This window comes from Notothenia rossii (assembly GCF_949606895.1).
Source record: "Notothenia rossii genome assembly, chromosome: 7".
Lineage (NCBI taxonomy): Eukaryota > Metazoa > Chordata > Actinopteri > Perciformes > Nototheniidae > Notothenia > Notothenia rossii.
In genome coordinates this window covers 42370354-42389753 of record NC_136905.1, presented here as the reverse complement: position 1 = coordinate 42389753, position 19400 = coordinate 42370354, and the positions used below count along the sequence as shown (strand labels likewise).

General features: G+C 39.9%; 2 protein-coding genes across 12 annotated transcripts in view; one reads left to right on the top strand and one right to left on the bottom strand.

Annotated features, from left to right (window-relative positions):
- The window catches only part of LOC307013659 (uncharacterized protein), a 467775-nt gene that overhangs the window by 341437 nt on the left and 106938 nt on the right, over positions 1–19400 (bottom strand). The gene's annotated exons all lie outside the window — the stretch shown is intronic.
- Positions 838–8645, top strand: LOC307047414 (uncharacterized protein). 10 transcript variants are annotated; one of them, XM_079694384.1, is made up of 8 exons: positions 838–1713; positions 3419–3606; positions 4523–4662; positions 5309–5474; positions 5630–5971; positions 6593–6728; positions 6939–7046; positions 7964–8617. In XM_079694384.1, the coding sequence occupies exons 1-5, from the start codon at positions 1492–1494 to the stop codon at positions 5925–5927; spliced, it is 1014 nt and encodes a 337-aa protein (XP_079550510.1). In that variant the 5' UTR covers positions 838–1491; the 3' UTR covers positions 5928–5971; positions 6593–6728; positions 6939–7046; positions 7964–8617. The 10 variants fall into 10 exon arrangements, with proteins under 10 accessions (XP_079550510.1, XP_079550512.1, XP_079550508.1 ...); XM_079694386.1 differs by having other exon boundaries at positions 6939–6992; positions 7964–8614; XM_079694382.1 differs by having other exon boundaries at positions 6939–7175; positions 7964–8606.

Genomic DNA, 19400 nt, shown 5'->3' with positions numbered 1-19400 from the left:
TAAAAGTGTTGTTCATGTCTAAAATGAAAATGTGTAAATTATAATTTAGAGTAAAATATTTCCATCCCTCTACTTTCACCACAGAAAAGTTACATCAGGACTGAATAATGACTTCATATTCCATACCAAGGTTTATGTGATGTGTACAAATACAAATTCAGCATTTCAACTTTATTTTTCAACCAACTATTTATGTTAACATATGAAACTGTAAAATCTCAATATTTCCAATATCAGAACTTTTTCAACCAACTATTCATTATAAATGTAAAGACAGGGGGTCTTTGTCCATGGTCTTTGTCTGTCTTCCAAGACAGTGGGTCTGGCTGCTGTGTAGGTGGGGCTGATGGTGCATGGCCTGCTGGTGGCTGTGTCGGAGGGAGGTAGGTGGGATTGTCCCGGGTTGATGCTGGGATTGTCCCGGGTTGATGCTGGTGGCTGGATGGGAGGTACGTGTGCTAGGCGAGACTTCTTTGCTGGCTGGGTTGATCGTGATGGCTGTGGTGGAGACCTTTGTATCGAGGTGTATCTTAATCTTGTGGCAGGCACAGATGGAGGTGGAGGCCGCTGTAGGGATGCTGGTCCTCTGGTCCTCGGGTCCTTGGTGGTGATGGCTGTGGTGGACGCCTTTGTACCGAGGTGTATCTTAATCTTGTGGCAGACACAGATGGAGGTGGAGGCCGCTGTAGGGATGCTGGTCCTCTGGTCATTGGTGGTGATGGCTGTGGTGGAGGTCTTTGAGCCACAGTAGATTTTGACCTGGGGGCCGGCACAGATGAAGGTTCTGGCTGCTGGATAAACGCCACCTCTGGGCCACTAGGCCCAGGCAGCTGTGAAATCTGAAGGAAAAAAAACATACCTTTACATTTAGCAAATCAAAATAACTGTATGACGTATTTTTCTCTAATCAAAAATGGAAATAAATCCACATGCCATATTATGACTTTTATGAAGGATTAAAGCCTTCTTCATTTCCAGTATATAATACAGTGATAACACACACAACCCGGTTGACTGTACTCACTTTAACCTGGCTCTGTTGTCCACTGATAGGCATAGTGCTGTGTACCTGGACTCACATTCAGGTTCAGGTCCGGACTCAAGTCCAGAGGTTCAGGTTCAGGTCCGGACTTATAAGTCCGGACTTGGGTCAAGTTGTGTGAGTAACTAAAGTGAACTTATTGTGAGCTAATTATCAATTGAAAATAAACTCATAATCAACTCAAATTCAAACTCGTCAGGTTTATTGTGCCCCCTTCCAACTTGTGTCTACACCATGTATTTTCTATAACTCTACATGTGTTACTAACTACACAACACAACTACATACATAGTGATGTACATACAAGACTCAATCTGCAAGAGTACAAGTCTATGTGTTCTTGTTCAAGAACAACAGCATATTGACATTGTTTGGGTGAAGTGTTGCTCTTTCGGCAGACACTATATCACCATACATGCAAAGGATTTAGCTTAGCTACACTACCAAATATGGCAACCAGCATCCCACGCTGTCAGTGTCCACTATGTCTAAGCCAGCTTCCCTTGACGTCACACAGATCTCGCGAGCAGTTGCGATATTTTGCGAGACTTCGTGAGTTCAGTAATGGCCGCCATATCAGAAGCCAAAACAATGTTTTTCGTCTTTTCTCAGCGCAAATTTCTCGATCTATGGAAGGTTTTAGATGGTTTAGAACAAAAAGGAGAATATACGTAAGTACCGGTTCCCGACGTTCCGGTTTTAACCGGACTTGAACCGAAACTTTTTACAAGTCCAGTACCGGTTCGGCGTACCGGTACGCAGCACATCATAGGCACAATATTAGCATAGCATTAGCGCGCTATTAGAATTTCAATAATATGAACAATTATGAACTCAGACCAGCATTTCACATATTTATACAAGCAGAATACACTTGAAATGTAAGCCAAACTACTGCACGGGAGTCATACACCTAGTAACATAGAAGAACAAAGAAGCTAGCGGACGCCATTAGCCACTGTAGTGGAGCCGAACTAGCTGACAGAATGACATTAAACTACACATAAAGAACAGTTTCAAAAACACTTCTTAGATCGAAATATGACATAATCTTTGTACACACTACTAACCTGTTGAACAGGAGAAATGAATGAAGCAGAGGGAACGTTGTTGCCGTTCCAGCCAGAATGCCAAGTCTGCGGCAGACACATAATAACAACACTTACTTTACGGCATGCGCTCAGCAACACATTCCCTTTTACGGCATGCCCACTGAGGCCTTTCCGTGTCCTATACTGCCCTCTGCTGTTTGTAATGATATACAATATTTAACATAAACATGCCTTCGAGAGTATAACTTAATTTATACAAGACAATATACATTGAAAATGTGCCCACATATTTATGCGGTTATCTGAATCATATTTTCTACCCCTTATATTCGAAAATATATGATTAAATATCTAAAATATGCGCACTTCGACGCTGCGTGGGTGGACTCCAGTTATATCTTTCAAACTAAATCTATCCACTATCTGCTTGTAGACTAACGGTCAAAGGGTCTAATATCCGGGAGGGCCGGGCTCGAGTCTCGGAAAGGAAACGTTTTTTTTGTGTTATCTCTTTTCATTCACTTACAATCTTTGTATAAATGCAAAGTATTCCAAGGTCTGCTTCACCTTAATTGTCCCAACTGCTTGGCAACAGCTGTCTGTTCTCCAGTTGTTTAAGGTGGTAGCCTGTCGCCTGCGTTCATGTTTCAAATAAATGGGAATTGATCAGCCTCAGATGTATTAATTTATAAAAAAAAAAAAAATGTAATTCGAATGTTTCTCTTCAGTGCAATTGCAATTGCACATTGCATCATTTTTGTGTTCTTTGTTCTGTTTTAGAAAGGAAGGATTGTTTACTTTTTTCGTTGTCTACAAAACCGGAAAAACAACATAATTGTGCTTTTCCAGACACTGAAGAAAGAAAAATACCATGAATTTTCGGTATCAGGGCTGTTAGGGAAAAGATCAGGCAATATATCTTGAGAGAAAACTTATCTTTTGATCCCGTTTGAATTGTGCCACGAATTACACTTATGATGTTTGTCATCTTAAACAATCACTTCCATGTCAAAAAACTCAGTTTGTCGTAAAACTGTTGAAATATAAGACTATGAAAAATACGCAACTAGAAATAAGTGAAATGTGCCAACGTGACGGCCGTCTTGGTGTGTGGTGCGCGACGGGAGATGTAGGTCATTGACTGGTTTCAGGCAAAAAAAAAGTGTTACTTCACAGTTTTACGACACATTTAAATTTTTTTGACTTGCAAAATTATCTTTTAAATTGACAAAAATCATGTGTAATTTGTGGTTCAATTCAAACGGGATCGAAAGATAATCTTTCTCTCTCCATTTACTTCAATACATACCTTTTCCGAAATAAGGTCCCATGGAGCTCAACCGGAAAGGGAGGGACTTCGCCTCTCTATAAGCATGCAGCAGCAGTAGCAGCAGCCGGAAAAATGTCCACGAGAAACTTCATCTTGCGTTGCAAAAGGACAATAAATGACTGCACAAGACTTCTCCAAACAGATGATGCCGGTCATGCCGTGTTACAATCCACAGTAACGAGGTAAGGGCCAAGCCTATTGCTACTGTTAGAAATTAAAATCAATGTTTTAATGGGGAAATGTAGTTTAAACATGCCGTCAGTTTTAATGCTCTTTTATACTGAAAAACCAGAAATTCTTGTGCACAAGCAGTTAAGCTTTTATTCTGAAAATCCTTCATTTCCGGTTAGCATTTAGCATGTGGCTAATATACGATTTCCTGAAGAGGTGAATTTAGTAGCGAAATGAGAGAGTGGTGCAAACCGAAGCCTACTGACTTAACACTACAACTATAGATGTCGAGATACTACCATGCTGAATATTAAATGAAGGTACAGTTTATTTGAATACATTATTTACAGACGAGAGTAGCATGTGACAACATCCGGAATGACCGGAAACCAAACGAGCCGAGAAGTATTGTTTAGAGTATTGATTACAGCGTTTAGAATGTGTTAAATGAAGAGTGATGAAAGAGAATATGAGGAGAAACTGCGTGTTAAGCATATATTGAATGTGAAAAGAACCTATCCTCTGTTTAAATGCAATAACGGACATTAGAGACGAGGCGAGCCGGCTGGCGGGGAGGAGCCAGCAGACGATATATAAACAGCACCGGAGGAGAGATCCGGGCTCTTCTCTTCCCTATCGAGGAGAGCCAGATCACAGCTGTTTGTCTGACTGAACAATATTCTGTCTGTAACACTACCGCGCCTCTTTTAATTAAAGTACCCAATTGAACTTTCACAGAGACTCCATTTAGTCTCCTATTTTAAAGCTTCTCTCCTGGTCGGGAGAATAACGTACACAGTTAACACTACTACCAACACAAAGGAATGTAGTTTGTTTTTGCATGTAACCTAAACTGAGGTTGTGTGAGATCTTTCACACTTACAAATTCTGTCTTCTCCCCTATTTCACCAAACCGTTTACTGGCAGGTTAGAAACCATGGAAAGGAGCCTCGAGTGGTCACGGGGCAGGCTAATTAACGTCCCTACAGCTGATCTTTTACTTCAGGACCTTCGGGAATATATACTTGAAGTCCGGAGATCTTGGCCTACCACACCCGCACAACAAGGTAGGTCGATGTGATAATTGTTCACTTTAGCATAGGCTTTCGTTGATAAACCAGTGCTAGTATTGTTGAGTACTAAGTGTCCAACAGGCCAATACATTTTAAGTAATTATTTGTTTTAAATATGGGTAATACCAATATAAACACCTTTTTTAATCTGTAGTTGCCAGCTATTAATTACAACATTCTGGTGAGACGCTCTGAGTCTCGAGTTGTCCACTTAAAACTGTACTCCAAATTCCACCTTTATATCCTGCCACAGTAGAGGAGACGCTATTCCCCCTCCCCCGTCGAGGGCAGTCTGGCCATCTGTAGTACACCACGTATCATCAAACGTGTGAATGAGGACATTGAAAGGGGGCCAGAGGGGGAGTCTCTGTCTTCAGGGTTGGAAGACACAGACTGCAACTATGTATCTCTATGCCCATACACATTTATGCTTTTGTTCTTACTGTATACTACAACTATAGTGTATTGCATGTCCACTGGTTTAATGCCAAACTGCATTTCATTTTTTTTTAAAGTATCTTTAGGCTGGGCAATGACAATAAAATAGACGCATTGTGTGCGTTTCTGGCACAACGGCATAAATGCGTTGCTTTTACAACAATGACAATAAATGTAATCTAATGTTTTGCTGTTGTTGCAGGTCATTCTGGCTACCACGCCCCACTCATTTTGTTGGGTGGTCGAGGTCCCCCACAATTCAGCATTTCCAGAGAGCAAATCTCTTTTTTGAGGAGCTGTGGTTTTACAGCAACAAAGATGGCACAGATATTAAAAGTATCTCTGCGCACAGTGAGACGGCGATTGAGGTATGTAGCAATGTCTTCAACATTGGAAGTGCCATCTTGTCTCAATTTATTGTAAACATCCCAAGGAGGGGTTGTAGCCATGTTACACTATGCATGTTGTAAAGTAAATCTGAATACCGTAGGTCTCATATATTTAAAACATGTTTATTTTTCAGGCAGTTCCACATGCTGCGCTCTGGGACATACTCCACCATCTCAGATGCTACACTAGACGACCTCATCAAGGAGATAGTGGCTGGGAATAACCAGATTGGCCCTGAATCTGTCAGGGCACAGCTGCAGGCCCAGCAGATGTGGATACAGAGACGCAGAGTGCGGGACAGCATGAGGCGGATAGACCCAGAAGCAGCTTCACTGGACATGTCCTCTCAAGCTGCAGAAGACAACTCCAAAACAGTGGAGGATCTGCAGAAGCAACTGCAGGAGTTAAGAGTCCAGCGAGAGTTTTGCTAACAGAGGTTTGCTGGCTCCGACGACAACATCCGATTCTATACAAGGTAATGTTTTGGCTAAATTCTATCCAAGTTTTTGAGCAGGGTTAGCTTATAAAGAATCCTGTTTACCTGCCGTGTGACCGCTGACTATATGCATGCAGTGTTGGAATAAGTACTCAACTTAACTGAAGTATAAGTACAAATACTATGGTTTTAAAATACTCCTGAACTGAACATGTAGAATCATAAATCCTGTGTTTTCATATATAAAAAGTAACTAGAAACTATGAAGGTTAACTAAATGTGGTGGAGTAAAACATATTAATACTAACAACATACTGAGAATATTTTACTACAAGTGGAAATCTTCAAAACCTTACCAAAGTAAAAGTATGTCAATATCCACTGCGTTTCCCCCAGTTGCACACGTAAGAATGAAGAGTAAACGTAGTCATTGTGTGTAAAATGTTCCCTGTATGTTTTAGATTATTATTACTGCTGCTAATGTAGTTGCTACATTTTACTGCTGTAGATTACTATACCTGCACCTAGTGCCTTCTTACTCAGTCTATTTGAATTGTAATGTATTATAGCAAACAAGAGGAAAGCATTAGCCCATGTGTTACAGTTAACACGATTGTATTTACTGTCAATTAATGACTGACATGTGTCTTTTGTGTACAGATTCCCGAGCTATAACCACCTGATGGCCTTCTGGTTTTTAATTGAGCCTTCAATTCATTAAATGGTTTGTGTTACTAGAGCGATATCAACTGCCAAGAGTAATGAAGAAGTGGTTACACATGCACGTCCATCAACGGTAGGTTACGTTTCTTTTAACACACAATCTAAACACAAACTGAAGGGAAAATGTCTCTCCGACATTTCATTGCTTTTGTGTAGGCTAAAAGGCTAAAGTACTCAATCCTTTTTGAATACATCAGAGAACTAAAACAACTTAATGTTTTTCCCATAGTGTGCTACACTCATGACATTAATATAGTAACCTTTTTTTGTTTTTATCTTCCAGAGACAGCTGCTTCAGCCAATTGACGAGTTCTTCCTTTTTCTATGCTTCCTGTCGGTGGGTTTGAAAGAGAGGGACCTTGCAAACCGCTTCAACGTACACCAGTCCTCTGTGAGCCGCATCATTGCAACATGGACAAGTTTTCTTACAACTTTATTGGGGTCACAGTGCATCTGGCTTACACCTGCAGAAGTTCAAGCCCACCTCCCAGAGGCATTCAAAGATTTCCCAGACACACAGGTGATCCTGGATTGCACAGAGCTGAGGTGTCAAACACCATCCTCACTCCTCCTCCAAAGTGAAATGTATTCTACATAGAAATCTCACTGCACCATGAAAGCCCTGGTTGGCATAGCCCCACATGGTGCAGTGACATTTGTTTCCAGTCTGTATGGTGGTTCTGTCAGCGACAAGGAGATTTTCAAACAATCTGGAATAGCTGCGTTGTTGACTGAAAACATAGCAGTGATGGTAGATAAGAGCTTCCTGATCAGCGATTGCTGCAAATGCAAGGTGTACTGCCCACCTTTTCTGTCAAAGCAGAAGCAAATGCCAGCCTATGAGGTGAGGGAGACACAGGCCATTGCCAGACTGAGGGTTCATGTAGAGCGTGTCATTAGGAGGATAAAAGAGAACAAACTTTTTGATGGTGAATCCCACATAGGTATTGTTTGTATTCTTATCGATAGTCATGAACTTTCTCTTGTGACAAAATAGACTCTCCGTTAGTAAACGTTTACTCTGTGTAAAAGTGATTTCTGTGTGTAAAAGTGAGGTAACATGTGTAGATGAATAACATCAACTTGTATTCGTCCCACACATACACACCTATAGATGTAGTTATATTTGTGTCTGTGACTTTATATTGAATGGGAAATAACTGGAAAATACCTGTGTAAGAGAGAGACTCCTGTCCCGCCTCTCCATTTTATTTTTAGTTGTGCATTGTTATTTGTGCTTTAGAAACATTCCACTTGAACTTTATTTGAATGAACTTAGTAGTAATTATTGTCCTATATTTCTTTCAGATTTCACAGCTGCCTGGGCCTAGGAGAAAGAACCTCCATCTGTGCCTGCACCAAGGTCAAGATCTACCGTTGCTCAAGGGCCTTCACCAGAGCCATCACCACCGAGGACCAAAGGACCAGCATCACTACAGCGGCCTCCATCTGTCCCTGCCACAAGATCAAGATACACCTCGGTACAAAGGCCTCCACCACAGCCATCGCGATCAACCCAGCCAGCAAAGAAGTCTCGCCTAGCAGACGTACCTCCAATCCAGCCACCAGCATCAACCCGGGACAATCCCACCTACCTCCCTCCGACACAGCCACCAGCAGGCCATGCACCATCAGCCCCACCTACACAGCAGCCAGACCCACTGTCTTGGAAGACAGACAAAGACCATGGACAAAGACCCCCTGTCTTTACATTTATAATGAATAGTTGGTTGAAAAAGTTCTGATATTGGAAATATTGAGATTTTACAGTTTCATATGTTAACATAAATAGTTGGTTGAAAAATAAAGTTGAAATGCTGAATTTGTATTTGTACACATCACATAAACCTTGGTATGGAATATGAAGTCATTATTCAGTCCTGATGTAACTTTTCTGTGGTGAAAGTAGAGGGATGGAAATATTTTACTCTAAATTATAATTTACACATTTTCATTTTAGACATGAACAACACTTTTATATAGGCTTATAGTGTAATTGATATATTTCACTACTTTTGTGAACCAAAGACTTTGGTGAACAAAATCTGAAACACCAAAAAAAATGGATGACATGAGTACATATGTGTTTCACAACAGTTTTGAAGTTTTCCAAAAATCGGATTTCTAAGCTAGGTTTCTCATAAGACAGTGCTCTAAGGTGAGTGAATTTGCATTTCTAGCAACACCAGAGACTACTGAACATTTTGACATGTAACACCATGCCATGTTATAAGAAGTACATTTAAAAGTGGATTTAAGGAGACATCTAAAAATTGAGAAAATACCTTCACTTCACACTCCAGAGGTTTAAGGAAAAGGGTAATGCCATTTTATTTAAAAAAAACAATGAAGGCAGGTTATATTGATATATTGATTGATATATTTATTATATTCAAAGGCAAATTAATACTTAGTCCCCTGAATCTGGAATAATGCACAATTTACAGCACAGCCTCACCATGTCAGGAACTTTTCATCTACAGATTGTTTTGGTCTGGCTTTACCCTTCACTGATTGGTTACAGACACTTTTAACTTATTGGCTAAGGAAATCAGAAGGAGGGGCTCATTATCATATAAAAAACCGGGCGAACATTCGCCCGTATATTGGCCCGTTTTTTCACGCGAAAAAACGGACCTCCCCGTATGTTCGCGCGTTTTTTCGCGCGAAAAAACGGACCTCCCCGTATGTTCGCGCGTTTTTTCACCCCCGTATTATGGCACTTTTGGCTTTCCATAAGGCACCGACTGGCCATCGGGAGGACCGGGAGAGTGTGTGTATGTGTGGCGTCAGAGAGAGACCTTACGTGTATTGTTGTTGTTGTTGTTAGCATCTGGTGCTAGCTAGCTGCACCAACGGATATAAGGAGCTGTTTAAATGAAAACAAAGGAGTGACATTTTGCCGACAACTGCGCCGAGCACTTCACTTTATGCAAGTAGCCAGACAGTGGGACAAAGTGGCAAAAGTCAGCACACTCAGCACGGATAGTGCGCGCAGCATGATTGCAGCGTCCAGGCAGCTCCCGTTCGAGCATATGCCTTGAGTTGCACATAGCTCCAACGAACACACACACACACACACACACACACACACACACACACACACACACACACACACACACACACACACACACACACACACACACACTTTGTATTGTATTATTCTATGAGAGAGGTTCCAGATTGAATTGAGGCGAATATTTGTAATGTTCAGAGGTTGTTGTGTTTAATATTCATGAGAATATTTGTCATTGTTCAAATGATAATAAACATTTGCATAAAGCATATTTGTCCACTCATATGTTGATAAGAGTATTAAAAACTTGAAAAATATTCCTCTAAGGTACATTTAGAACAGATAAAAAATGTGCGATTAATTTGCGATTAACTATGGACAATCATGCGATTAAATATTTGAATTGACTGACAGCCCTAGTTTAAACACATTTTTTGTAAGTTGATTTTGGCCATGCTAAATACATGTGATGTGATAATGTACATTACCATGTCAAAGTCCACCAAAGGTAATTCACTTACTGTATACTAATGAACTTTTATACAGTCTACGATTCTGCCTCTGTCTCCTTCTTTAGCAACAATCCTACTTCCTCATTATTTGTCATTCCCTACCTGTCCACTAGATGTTGTGAGACTTTATAACAAGACTCCCTTATTCATATGCCTACCTGTTCTCACTCCCAGGCAGTCACTCACTACGTATACCGCCCCCCTTCCTTTTATTTGGCCTGCTGGACCAAGTGGACTCTTACCACTTGAAAGATATTTTTTTAAATACAACATCAAAGTAACGCTGCTGTCTCCTTGACTCTTTGCAGTTTGGTCCAATCCCTTTTCAATTATTTATTGCACTGTGACAGGTAGTGTACAGTTTGAACACATTCTTGGCTGTGTTGGAAGAACTGCCAGTTCATCAACATTGGCTCTGCAGTAAAAGAAGAGAACAACACCAAACTAAATGCCCCCCCAAATTGCTTTTCATATGTGTTACTGTGCCTGTATGCTGTTAATGACTCCAGACATCTTATAAATTGAGCAGTGGCGAGCCGTGACTTTTATACCTAGGCCCTCTGACCCCCCCCCCTTCCTCGAAAAAAAAGAAGAGTTATTACGTCACAGCGTATTCTTCAGCGGAATATCAAAACAACGGTCCGGGGTGCAAAACGCATCAATGACAGCGACCCTCTCCCACACAGAACAACACCATTTATATAAACACCTATCATGACAGGACACCCACAGCCAAGTAACAATTACAAATGATTTAAGTCGGCACGGCGGCCCACATTGAAAATGACTTAGGCCTACCTTTGATGATCAAATCACTGAAACACAAAGTCCATCCTCCTGTCCTTTTGGATGAAGCACTTGATGGCGGGTCATTCAGCTGATCCTTTGCCACTCCAGTTTATCATTGTAACCAGTGGCGGCCGTCCCATAGGGGCGCTAGGGGTGCCGCCCCACCTCTTCCCACATACACATTTTTTTTGTTTTTAAATATTAAATTAAAAAAGAAAAAAGAAAAAAGATATATATTTCAAAAATATATATATTTTATATTTTTTATTTTTAATGAACAAGGTAAATATCATACAATTGGTATCAGTAAAATGTATAATCTACAATAAAATCTTGTTTAAAATTGTGTTACAATGTCTAAAGTTACTGATAAGTCACATGTTTCCTGCCTGGCCTTGCCCTTGGCATTAGTTTATCATTACGGGGCGCTGCCCCCGAGCCAAACAGCAGCAACCAGCACGTTGCAAAAGTCTCAATAGTAAACTGTGCCGCTGAAACATAATTTCAGCCAATCAGCGCCGTCAAATATTTTGGTCACGAAAGCGCTCACGTTGGCGCCCACGTTGGCGCCCACGTTGCTTACGTGCGTTGACGTGAGTTGTTTTTTAGACTAGTGAGGAACTGGGGTAGTATCTATAGTAACGCAGTGTAGGCGGAGCCGTGACGTCATCTTCAATGAGCTCCCCAGAAAAACAACACAGCTGTTAGCTCTTAGCACTCAGAGCTCACAGCTCTTCATATCTGTTCAGAAACTAGACAAAAGTTAAACAAGTACAAACCACATACTGTGTGTGTCATGGCGAATACAGTCACTGGTTTATTTATGTCTGTATAGATTAGGGGTCGGCAACCCACGGGCCGCATGCGGCCCTTTAAGCCCTCTGCTCTGGCTCCCTTGAGCTTAGACAAAAATAAGAAGGATATAAAATAAAAGTATTTGTAGGACTATTTATATTTTGTTGCACGGTTGAAAATGTTTCGTATCTTGTATTTTGAGGTGATACTGTGATACATAAATAAAAAACAAAACGGTTTTAATTAGGTCAACTAAAATATGCGTCACATCCTGCTACGGTCCCGCGCGAGCGCCTTTTCTTGGAGGCGCTCGCGCGGGGACCCCCGGCTCGATGAGCGAACTATGGATAAATCAAAGAAAAGTACCGGAGGAACACAGGATTTAATTCTGCGTGGACAGAGTTATATGCTTTCACAGCAAACGATGCTGGTTTACCAGTATGTTTGATATGTAGAGAGAAGTTGTCAAAGGTGCTGCAGCAGCCTTTACGTATCGAGGAACAACACGGGAGAGGAAGAAAGCTGACAATCTTCAGTCATAATTCAATGGGGGATGTAATTTATTTCAGAAAACACTTTTTGTTATATTCCATGGAATGCTGTTAACGTCCCGATAGCAATGAATATATTAAATGCTTTGACAATAAATACATACAAAAATTAATCTCTGGAAGCCGTAGCGCCATAAAAATCACGACCAATCATTTTAGCCGGCCGGTTAAAATAACTGGATGGCCTACCTGCCTGTCAGCCTTCCATCTGTGCACAAACTTATCTCGCGGCCTCATTGATGATGCGCGTTCGTGTGTGTTGGAGGAGGGACTCTGTAAGAAAGTCTGAAGGAAGAGGCATATTTTTTCCGGTTGTGTATTTTCAAATTCTAGCGCACTTGAGCTGGTTTCTCCATTCTTACCTACCCTACCTTTAACTCTTTTTAGGGTGCAGCTATATGTGTTATTCATTTCAAAGTGGGCCCATTTTAATAATATTTTGTTTTCCTTCAAATGTGCAGAGGACTCCCCAAGTGCTGTATTTAATTTATCTTAAAGTAGGCCTGTGTATTATTTGTAATTATCCTTATAGGAGTTCTTTGTTTCTTATTAGAGGTTAACAGTTGTATATAACGTAATAAATAGCCTAATAAATGCAAAAAAAATGTAGTTTTTGTCTGATATAACAATAAATACAACTTTATTAGCTATCAAACTATGAAATATGTTTTGCGGCTCCAGACAAAAATGTTTTTGAGAAAAAGGAGCAAAATGGCTCTTTTGGTCAAAAAGGTTGCAGACCCCTGGTATAGACCGTTGTTGTGAGTGTGGACGGTCGGAGCATTTACAACGTTAGCTTAGCCAAATCTCCATTAGAAAACACGCATTTTAAAAGGTTTTTCGCCTGCCGTCTGTCTGCAGACTTGTCAAAGCCTTAATTCATGGTTTTTACTTTCCGGTATCAGTATGTTGTTACTTCGGCATCATTTTGAAACGTGTATTACAATTAAATCACGGTCAAATATGTTCATCTTGTTGTAGTTGTAGCCCCCTTGACAGCGATTCTCTCTCTAGTTTAGACTGCGGTCAAGCCAGCCTCCACTCGGAAAAACCTGGTCAAGCCAGCCCTCACATTACGGTAGAGTCAAAAAAATCCTCCCTCTGTGTTTAGATGAGAATAAAACAAAAACTGTCCAGTATCAAAGACTCATTTCACTTCAGGGTGATAGCAGGACATCCCATCTAGTCACTCAGAAAAAATCAGGACATTCTGATGTAGAGTTTCAAAATAAAAGACCTTTGAAGTCTCATATATGAGCTATCATCCCTGTTTTTAGATGAGAATAAAACAACAACTGTCCAGTATCATAGATCCATCTCACTCCAGGGTGATAGCAGGACACCCCTTGTAGTCACTCAGAAAGAATCAGGACATTCTGATGTACAATTTCAAAATAAAAGACCTTCGGGGACAGGGATGATAGCTCATATATGAGACTTCAAAGGTCTTTTATTTTGAAACTATACATCAGAATGTCCTGATTTTTTCTGAGTGACTAGATGGGATGTCCTGCTATCACCCTGAATTAAAATGAGTCTTTGATACTGGACAGTTTTTGTTTTATTCTCATCTAAACGCAGAGGGATGATTTTTTTTTACTCTACCGTAATGCATAGGATATTCGCGCACCGCAATATCACGTGAGGGCTGGCTTGACTAGGTTTTCCCGAGTGGAGGCTGGCTTGACCGCAGTTAGTTTAGCATATTCAGCCCGACTCAGCCTGGTTGTTCCTGGCCCTAAAACCACCATTTTATGGGGCCATTACATCACCAGAAGTCCCAATTTAAGGGGTCATTTCTCCCCCAAAAAATTGTTTTACTCACTATATCAACAGCCCCACCAAAAATATTTTCCACCAGCCGCCACTGATTGTAACTCAATCTTGAAAATGACTTGGTTCATAATTTTGCAAACAATGTCATCACTATCACTGATATGAGCCATCATGAACAAACTTATGCTAATCATAAATCTATCGATCATAAATCTATCGATTAGATTTATGATTCGAAAATAATAAAAGTAGGGTAGACATGTGGATATTATCCGGCTGAACATAACGTGCATTTATCTAACAGGTTCGTTTACCACAGACCTTATTTCAAGCTATTTTCCAAAATCCTATGGAGAAATCCCATTGCTTTCCGTCGAGGGAATCCGAGCGCAGTGGTGAAGGGTGTGTAGAGATGAAGGTTTGTGGAGATGAGGTGTTGACACCATTTTAGACACACACCATTAAGTTGCCAATGAGGCAGCAGATCTCAGGCTTTTGGGATTCTCTCCCCAGACTCCTCTCTTTTTGTTCCACACACTCCTCTGTCTACTGGCTCCCGTCTGTTTCTTTGGTTTCTCCAACAATGTTTCCATCAGAGGATATGTTCAGCACGGAGCACAAAGCAACACATTCCTCTGTGCCGGTCTTTCTATCCCCATGGAGAGCTAATGAATTAAACACAGGATAAAATGTAGAGAACCAGTGTGATAGAGCTGTTAATAAAAAAGGATATCTGTGAACACGTTTGTCTTTGCATGTCAATAAATACTTTATATGAAGGCCAAGTGTCAGTCCGGTGGTGGCTCAGAACCACCAAAACCAGGGGCAGCAGAGAATCATCAAATAACCGCAATGAAGAAACTGAAATACTGGTTCAATTAAGTTAAACCTAAAAAAAAAATGTCAGGCTTGCAGGATCGGATCAGGCAGAAAATAATGCTGGAAAAGCTAAAGTGGATGGAAACGATATCTGCGAGAGTACTGAAAATGTACTAGAATGTATACTGTAGTATACTGTAGCAACACATAGCCAAGGATTTTATTTAAATTGAGCACTGAACTCAACCAGAATAGGGAGAGGCGTTTTTATGCGACAGGTCTTTTATTCATTCACTAAAAATCTAGCTCAGCAAAAATGGGTGATACTTTCAGATTGTTTATTTAAACCAGTATGAATTAAGGATGTGCATCTCCATCACTGAGGCCGATGCGATGTGCATCTCCATACGTTGCCACGATACGATACATACGATTCAGGAGGCAGAGTCGCAGTCTTACAGATGTAGCACTGAATTTCAGACTCCAGCTTATAGCTTCCTGCCCACGACCTGCCTAATACCAGTATAGAGGAATGTTAAGCCCTCCCACTATTTTCCAAGAGGGCGTAGCCAGATTTTCAATTTCAGGTTTTAACCAGGAGATGGTGCTTCATTCACAAATACAGAAAGACAAGTTTCTTGGACTTTCAGTTGTGTTTTGAAGAGCATTTGAACACATCAATATTTTAGATCAACTAAAGTATATCTACTCTTGTAATTCAATAATATATAGTCTTTATATATTAAATAGTCATAATTATAATGTAAATGTATACATTACACTTCTTTATTTGTTATGCTCATACTTTTACCTTTACAATTGTTTGCTTTAATTGGCATTATATTTTTTGTATATTTTTGTGTTTGCTTCCTCCTGCTCCCTTTCGGACACATACTGTATGATTTATTATTATTATTAATATGAAGATATTATTAAGATAAGATAAGATAAGATGTTACTTTATTGATTGAACATTTTAGTTTAGAATGTGCTGTCCCACGGTAATTCAGAAGGCTCAAAGGTCACATTCCAACCATTATTTAAAACAATAGGTGCTTTCACACCGTCTACAGTTTGATTTGTATAGAGGGAGCTCTGGCTGAATGGCCAGATTAGGTGTGGCGCATTTATCATAGGTGATCAGAGCTAACTGCCTGCTGTCAGATTTCATTTAAAAAACAGATCTGATTTTAAGACTACTTCAGCGCTCATAAAGAATGATAAGAATAAGAATAATGTGTATTGAACTGGTTTAATTAATTAGTGAGTTTATTTAACACTAGAACCGCCAATCGGGTCAATTTGTGTGATGTGTGTTGTGTGTGTGCAATGTAACTTTTTTCAATAAAATATTAAAGTCTCCCAGTCTGTGACTTTTCCTGAAAGTGTGTTATGTAGCACCCTATGTTGTTAAAAATTGCATTCTAATAGCGGGATTTGACAGGTTTAGGTAGGCCTATACAAAAACCTCTGGCAGTTATAGTGTTAAGGTAATTAGGTACAGTAGAAGCCCTTTTTTATCAGTAACAAATTTAGCAGTTGAACATAAAAGTCAACTAACTGAGGGTCACTTGCAATGACAGTGTTGTGTCTAACTGTAAGCTTGTCACTCAGAGTAACCTACAGTTAATTTAGCTGCTGGAGAAGAAAGATCAAGGGGGGAGGGGGGGAGAGAGCTGTGGTTGATGGGCCATTAGTTGTGTAAATACACAGCTGAAAGCTGCCGTTTCATTCAGACTGTTTAAAAAACGGTAACAACGGACTATCTTTCTTAGCGGATGCATGTCAATTTAAATCGATACATACAACTATTTTTTAAATCAGTACAACTATTTTTTAAATCAATAAAAACATTTTCTAAATCCATAAAAGCATTTAAATTAATATTGGGAGTCATGTCATTACTTTGTTGAGAATGTGGCCATGTAATAAGAGGGATAATTTGCAGCGACTTGTTCCTTATGGGAAAAATAACACCCGTCATGTGTGTGTAGAGGTGTGTGTGGTTAAAACACTTTCATGAAGTGAAGGAGGTTTTCCTTCTATAAAACAGCTGTGGGCAGCAGTGAGTGTCACGGACATGAATTCATAGATCAAGGCAGACTGGTGCACACACTCTCCTGTCCTGCCAGGCGACACGCCCGTTCTAAACCGTGTCCCTCCCTCCTCACATCCCAAGCATCCCCAAAAAGTGTATTATGTTGTTACATCGTTTCAGATGTTATGTTTCAGTTGTGCTCTGTCTATGTTCAGTAATGCAAACTTGTCACCGTTCGGCGAAATTCGCCATTTTGAATCCAAAATAGGTCGTTTGTGTGATTCATGTAGATCTGCAATAAAAATATTTTGGGGGTATGGGGGGGTCTGGGACCCGGAGTAATATGCGGCCGTGAGCTGTTATGTGCCATTATGACACGCATGGTGTTCTTTTTTATATATATTATAATGAAGTGCGAGCTGTGTGCTCGAGTCTTCCTGCCTGTCGGCTCTGCTCATGGTGGATGTATAATGAGGCTCTGCTGCTCCGACATGATGGTCTAGCTTCAGCAGCTACATTACCTACGGGTGCGTTCGTTAATATTAACTGTGCGTCCGGAGTCACTGAGCCCCCCTTGTTGGAGCGGCAGAGCGTGATGCGAACTGAAAAGTTTTTCTGTGGCAATATTATTTAAGGAATCGTTGAGCTAGCTAGCTAGCATACATTGTCACTATCTGCTAACGTTAGCTTTAGCCTTCTATTTCTAATAGTTTTTTTCATAGGCTATAAACAGAGGTGGTATAAGTATATATATATATATTGTACTTGAGTAAAAGTAGAAGTACTCAGATCTTGTACTTGAGTAAAAGTAGAAGCACATAGATCTTGTACTTGAGTAAAAGTAGAAGCTCTCAGGTCTTGTACTTGAGTAAAAGTAGAAGCACACAGATCTTGTACTTGAGTAAAAGGAGAAGTACTCAGATCTTGTACTTGAGTAAAAGTAGAAGTACCAGAGTGTAGGAATACTATGGTACAGTAAAAGTCCTGAATTCAAAATGTTCCTCAAGTAAAAGTAGAAAAGTATTCTCATCAAAATATAGTGAAAGTAGCGACAATAAAAGTAGTGATTGTGCAGATTGGTCCATTTCAGAATAATAGATATGATATGTTTTATAATGATTGATCATGAAAGTTTTCTCAAAGCTGGTAAAGGTGCAGCTAGTTTGAATGACTTTGTATACTGCAGGGTAGCTTGTGGATTTGCTCCAGGTGGAACTAAAGTCTGATTTAACACTTGATTCTATTTCACATCATTCATCCACATCTGTAAAGTAACTAAAGGTATTAAATAAATGTAGTGGAGTAGAAGTACACCATGTATCTGAACTGTAGTGGGGTAGAAGAACAAAGTAGCAAAACATTGAAATACTTAAATAAAGTACAAGTATCTCAAAATTGTGCCCAAGTATAGTACTTGTTGAGTTTATGAACTTAGTTACTTTACACCATGTGGCTATAAAGATAGAAAGACTAAGCCTTGCACAGAGGCATGAAAATACATTTTCAAAATGCTCAACAGTGCTGCCAAAATGATCCCGAACCCAATAAAATACCCAATATTAACGGTGTGTGTGTCTGCCCAAGGACAGTTTAAGGTAAAACCTAATAGAGGTGTCATACATAATAACCCAATAAAAGTAATGTAACAACTACTACAGTGCAACAAAACAGGAAGATTAAATGTGGTCTCTTAAACATAAGACCTCTAGCATCTAAAGCAATATTGGTAAATTATTTAATATCAGATTATAATATTGATATATGCTGTCTCACTGAAACTTGGTTGAGACATGAAGAATATGTCAGCATAAATGAGGCCACTCCACCCAGCCATATCAATACTCATATTGCCCGAGGCACGGGCCGAGGAGGTGGAGTTGCAGCAATCTTTGACTTAAGTTTACTTATCAATACTAAACAAAAATGTAATTATACCTCCTTTGAAAGCCTTGTTTTTAGTCTTACGCATCCGACCTGGAAAACTTTGCATCTTATTTGTTACAGTGTACCGTGCACCAGGTCCTTATTCAGAATTCTTATCAGAATTTTCTGAGGTTTTATCAGCTTTGGTACTTAAAACAGATAAAGTAATTATCGTAGGTGACTTTAATATTCATGTTGACGATGATAAAAATAGCCTTACTGTTGCATTTAACTCTATATTAGATTCTGTTGGTTTCTGTCAGAGTGTAAATAAACCAACCCACTGCTATAATCACACTCTCAACTTTGTTCTGACTTATGGTATTGAAATTGAGCAACTATTAGTCGAACCGCATAATCCTGCTTTATCCGACCATTTCTTAGTAACTTTTGAAGTACTGTTACTAGACTACAAACCATTAGTCAAACGCTCCTGCAGCAGAAACCTATCTGTTAGTGCAATAGCCATATTTAAGGTAGAGATTCCACCAATACTTAACTCAATAACATGTCTGCCTGTAAGGAA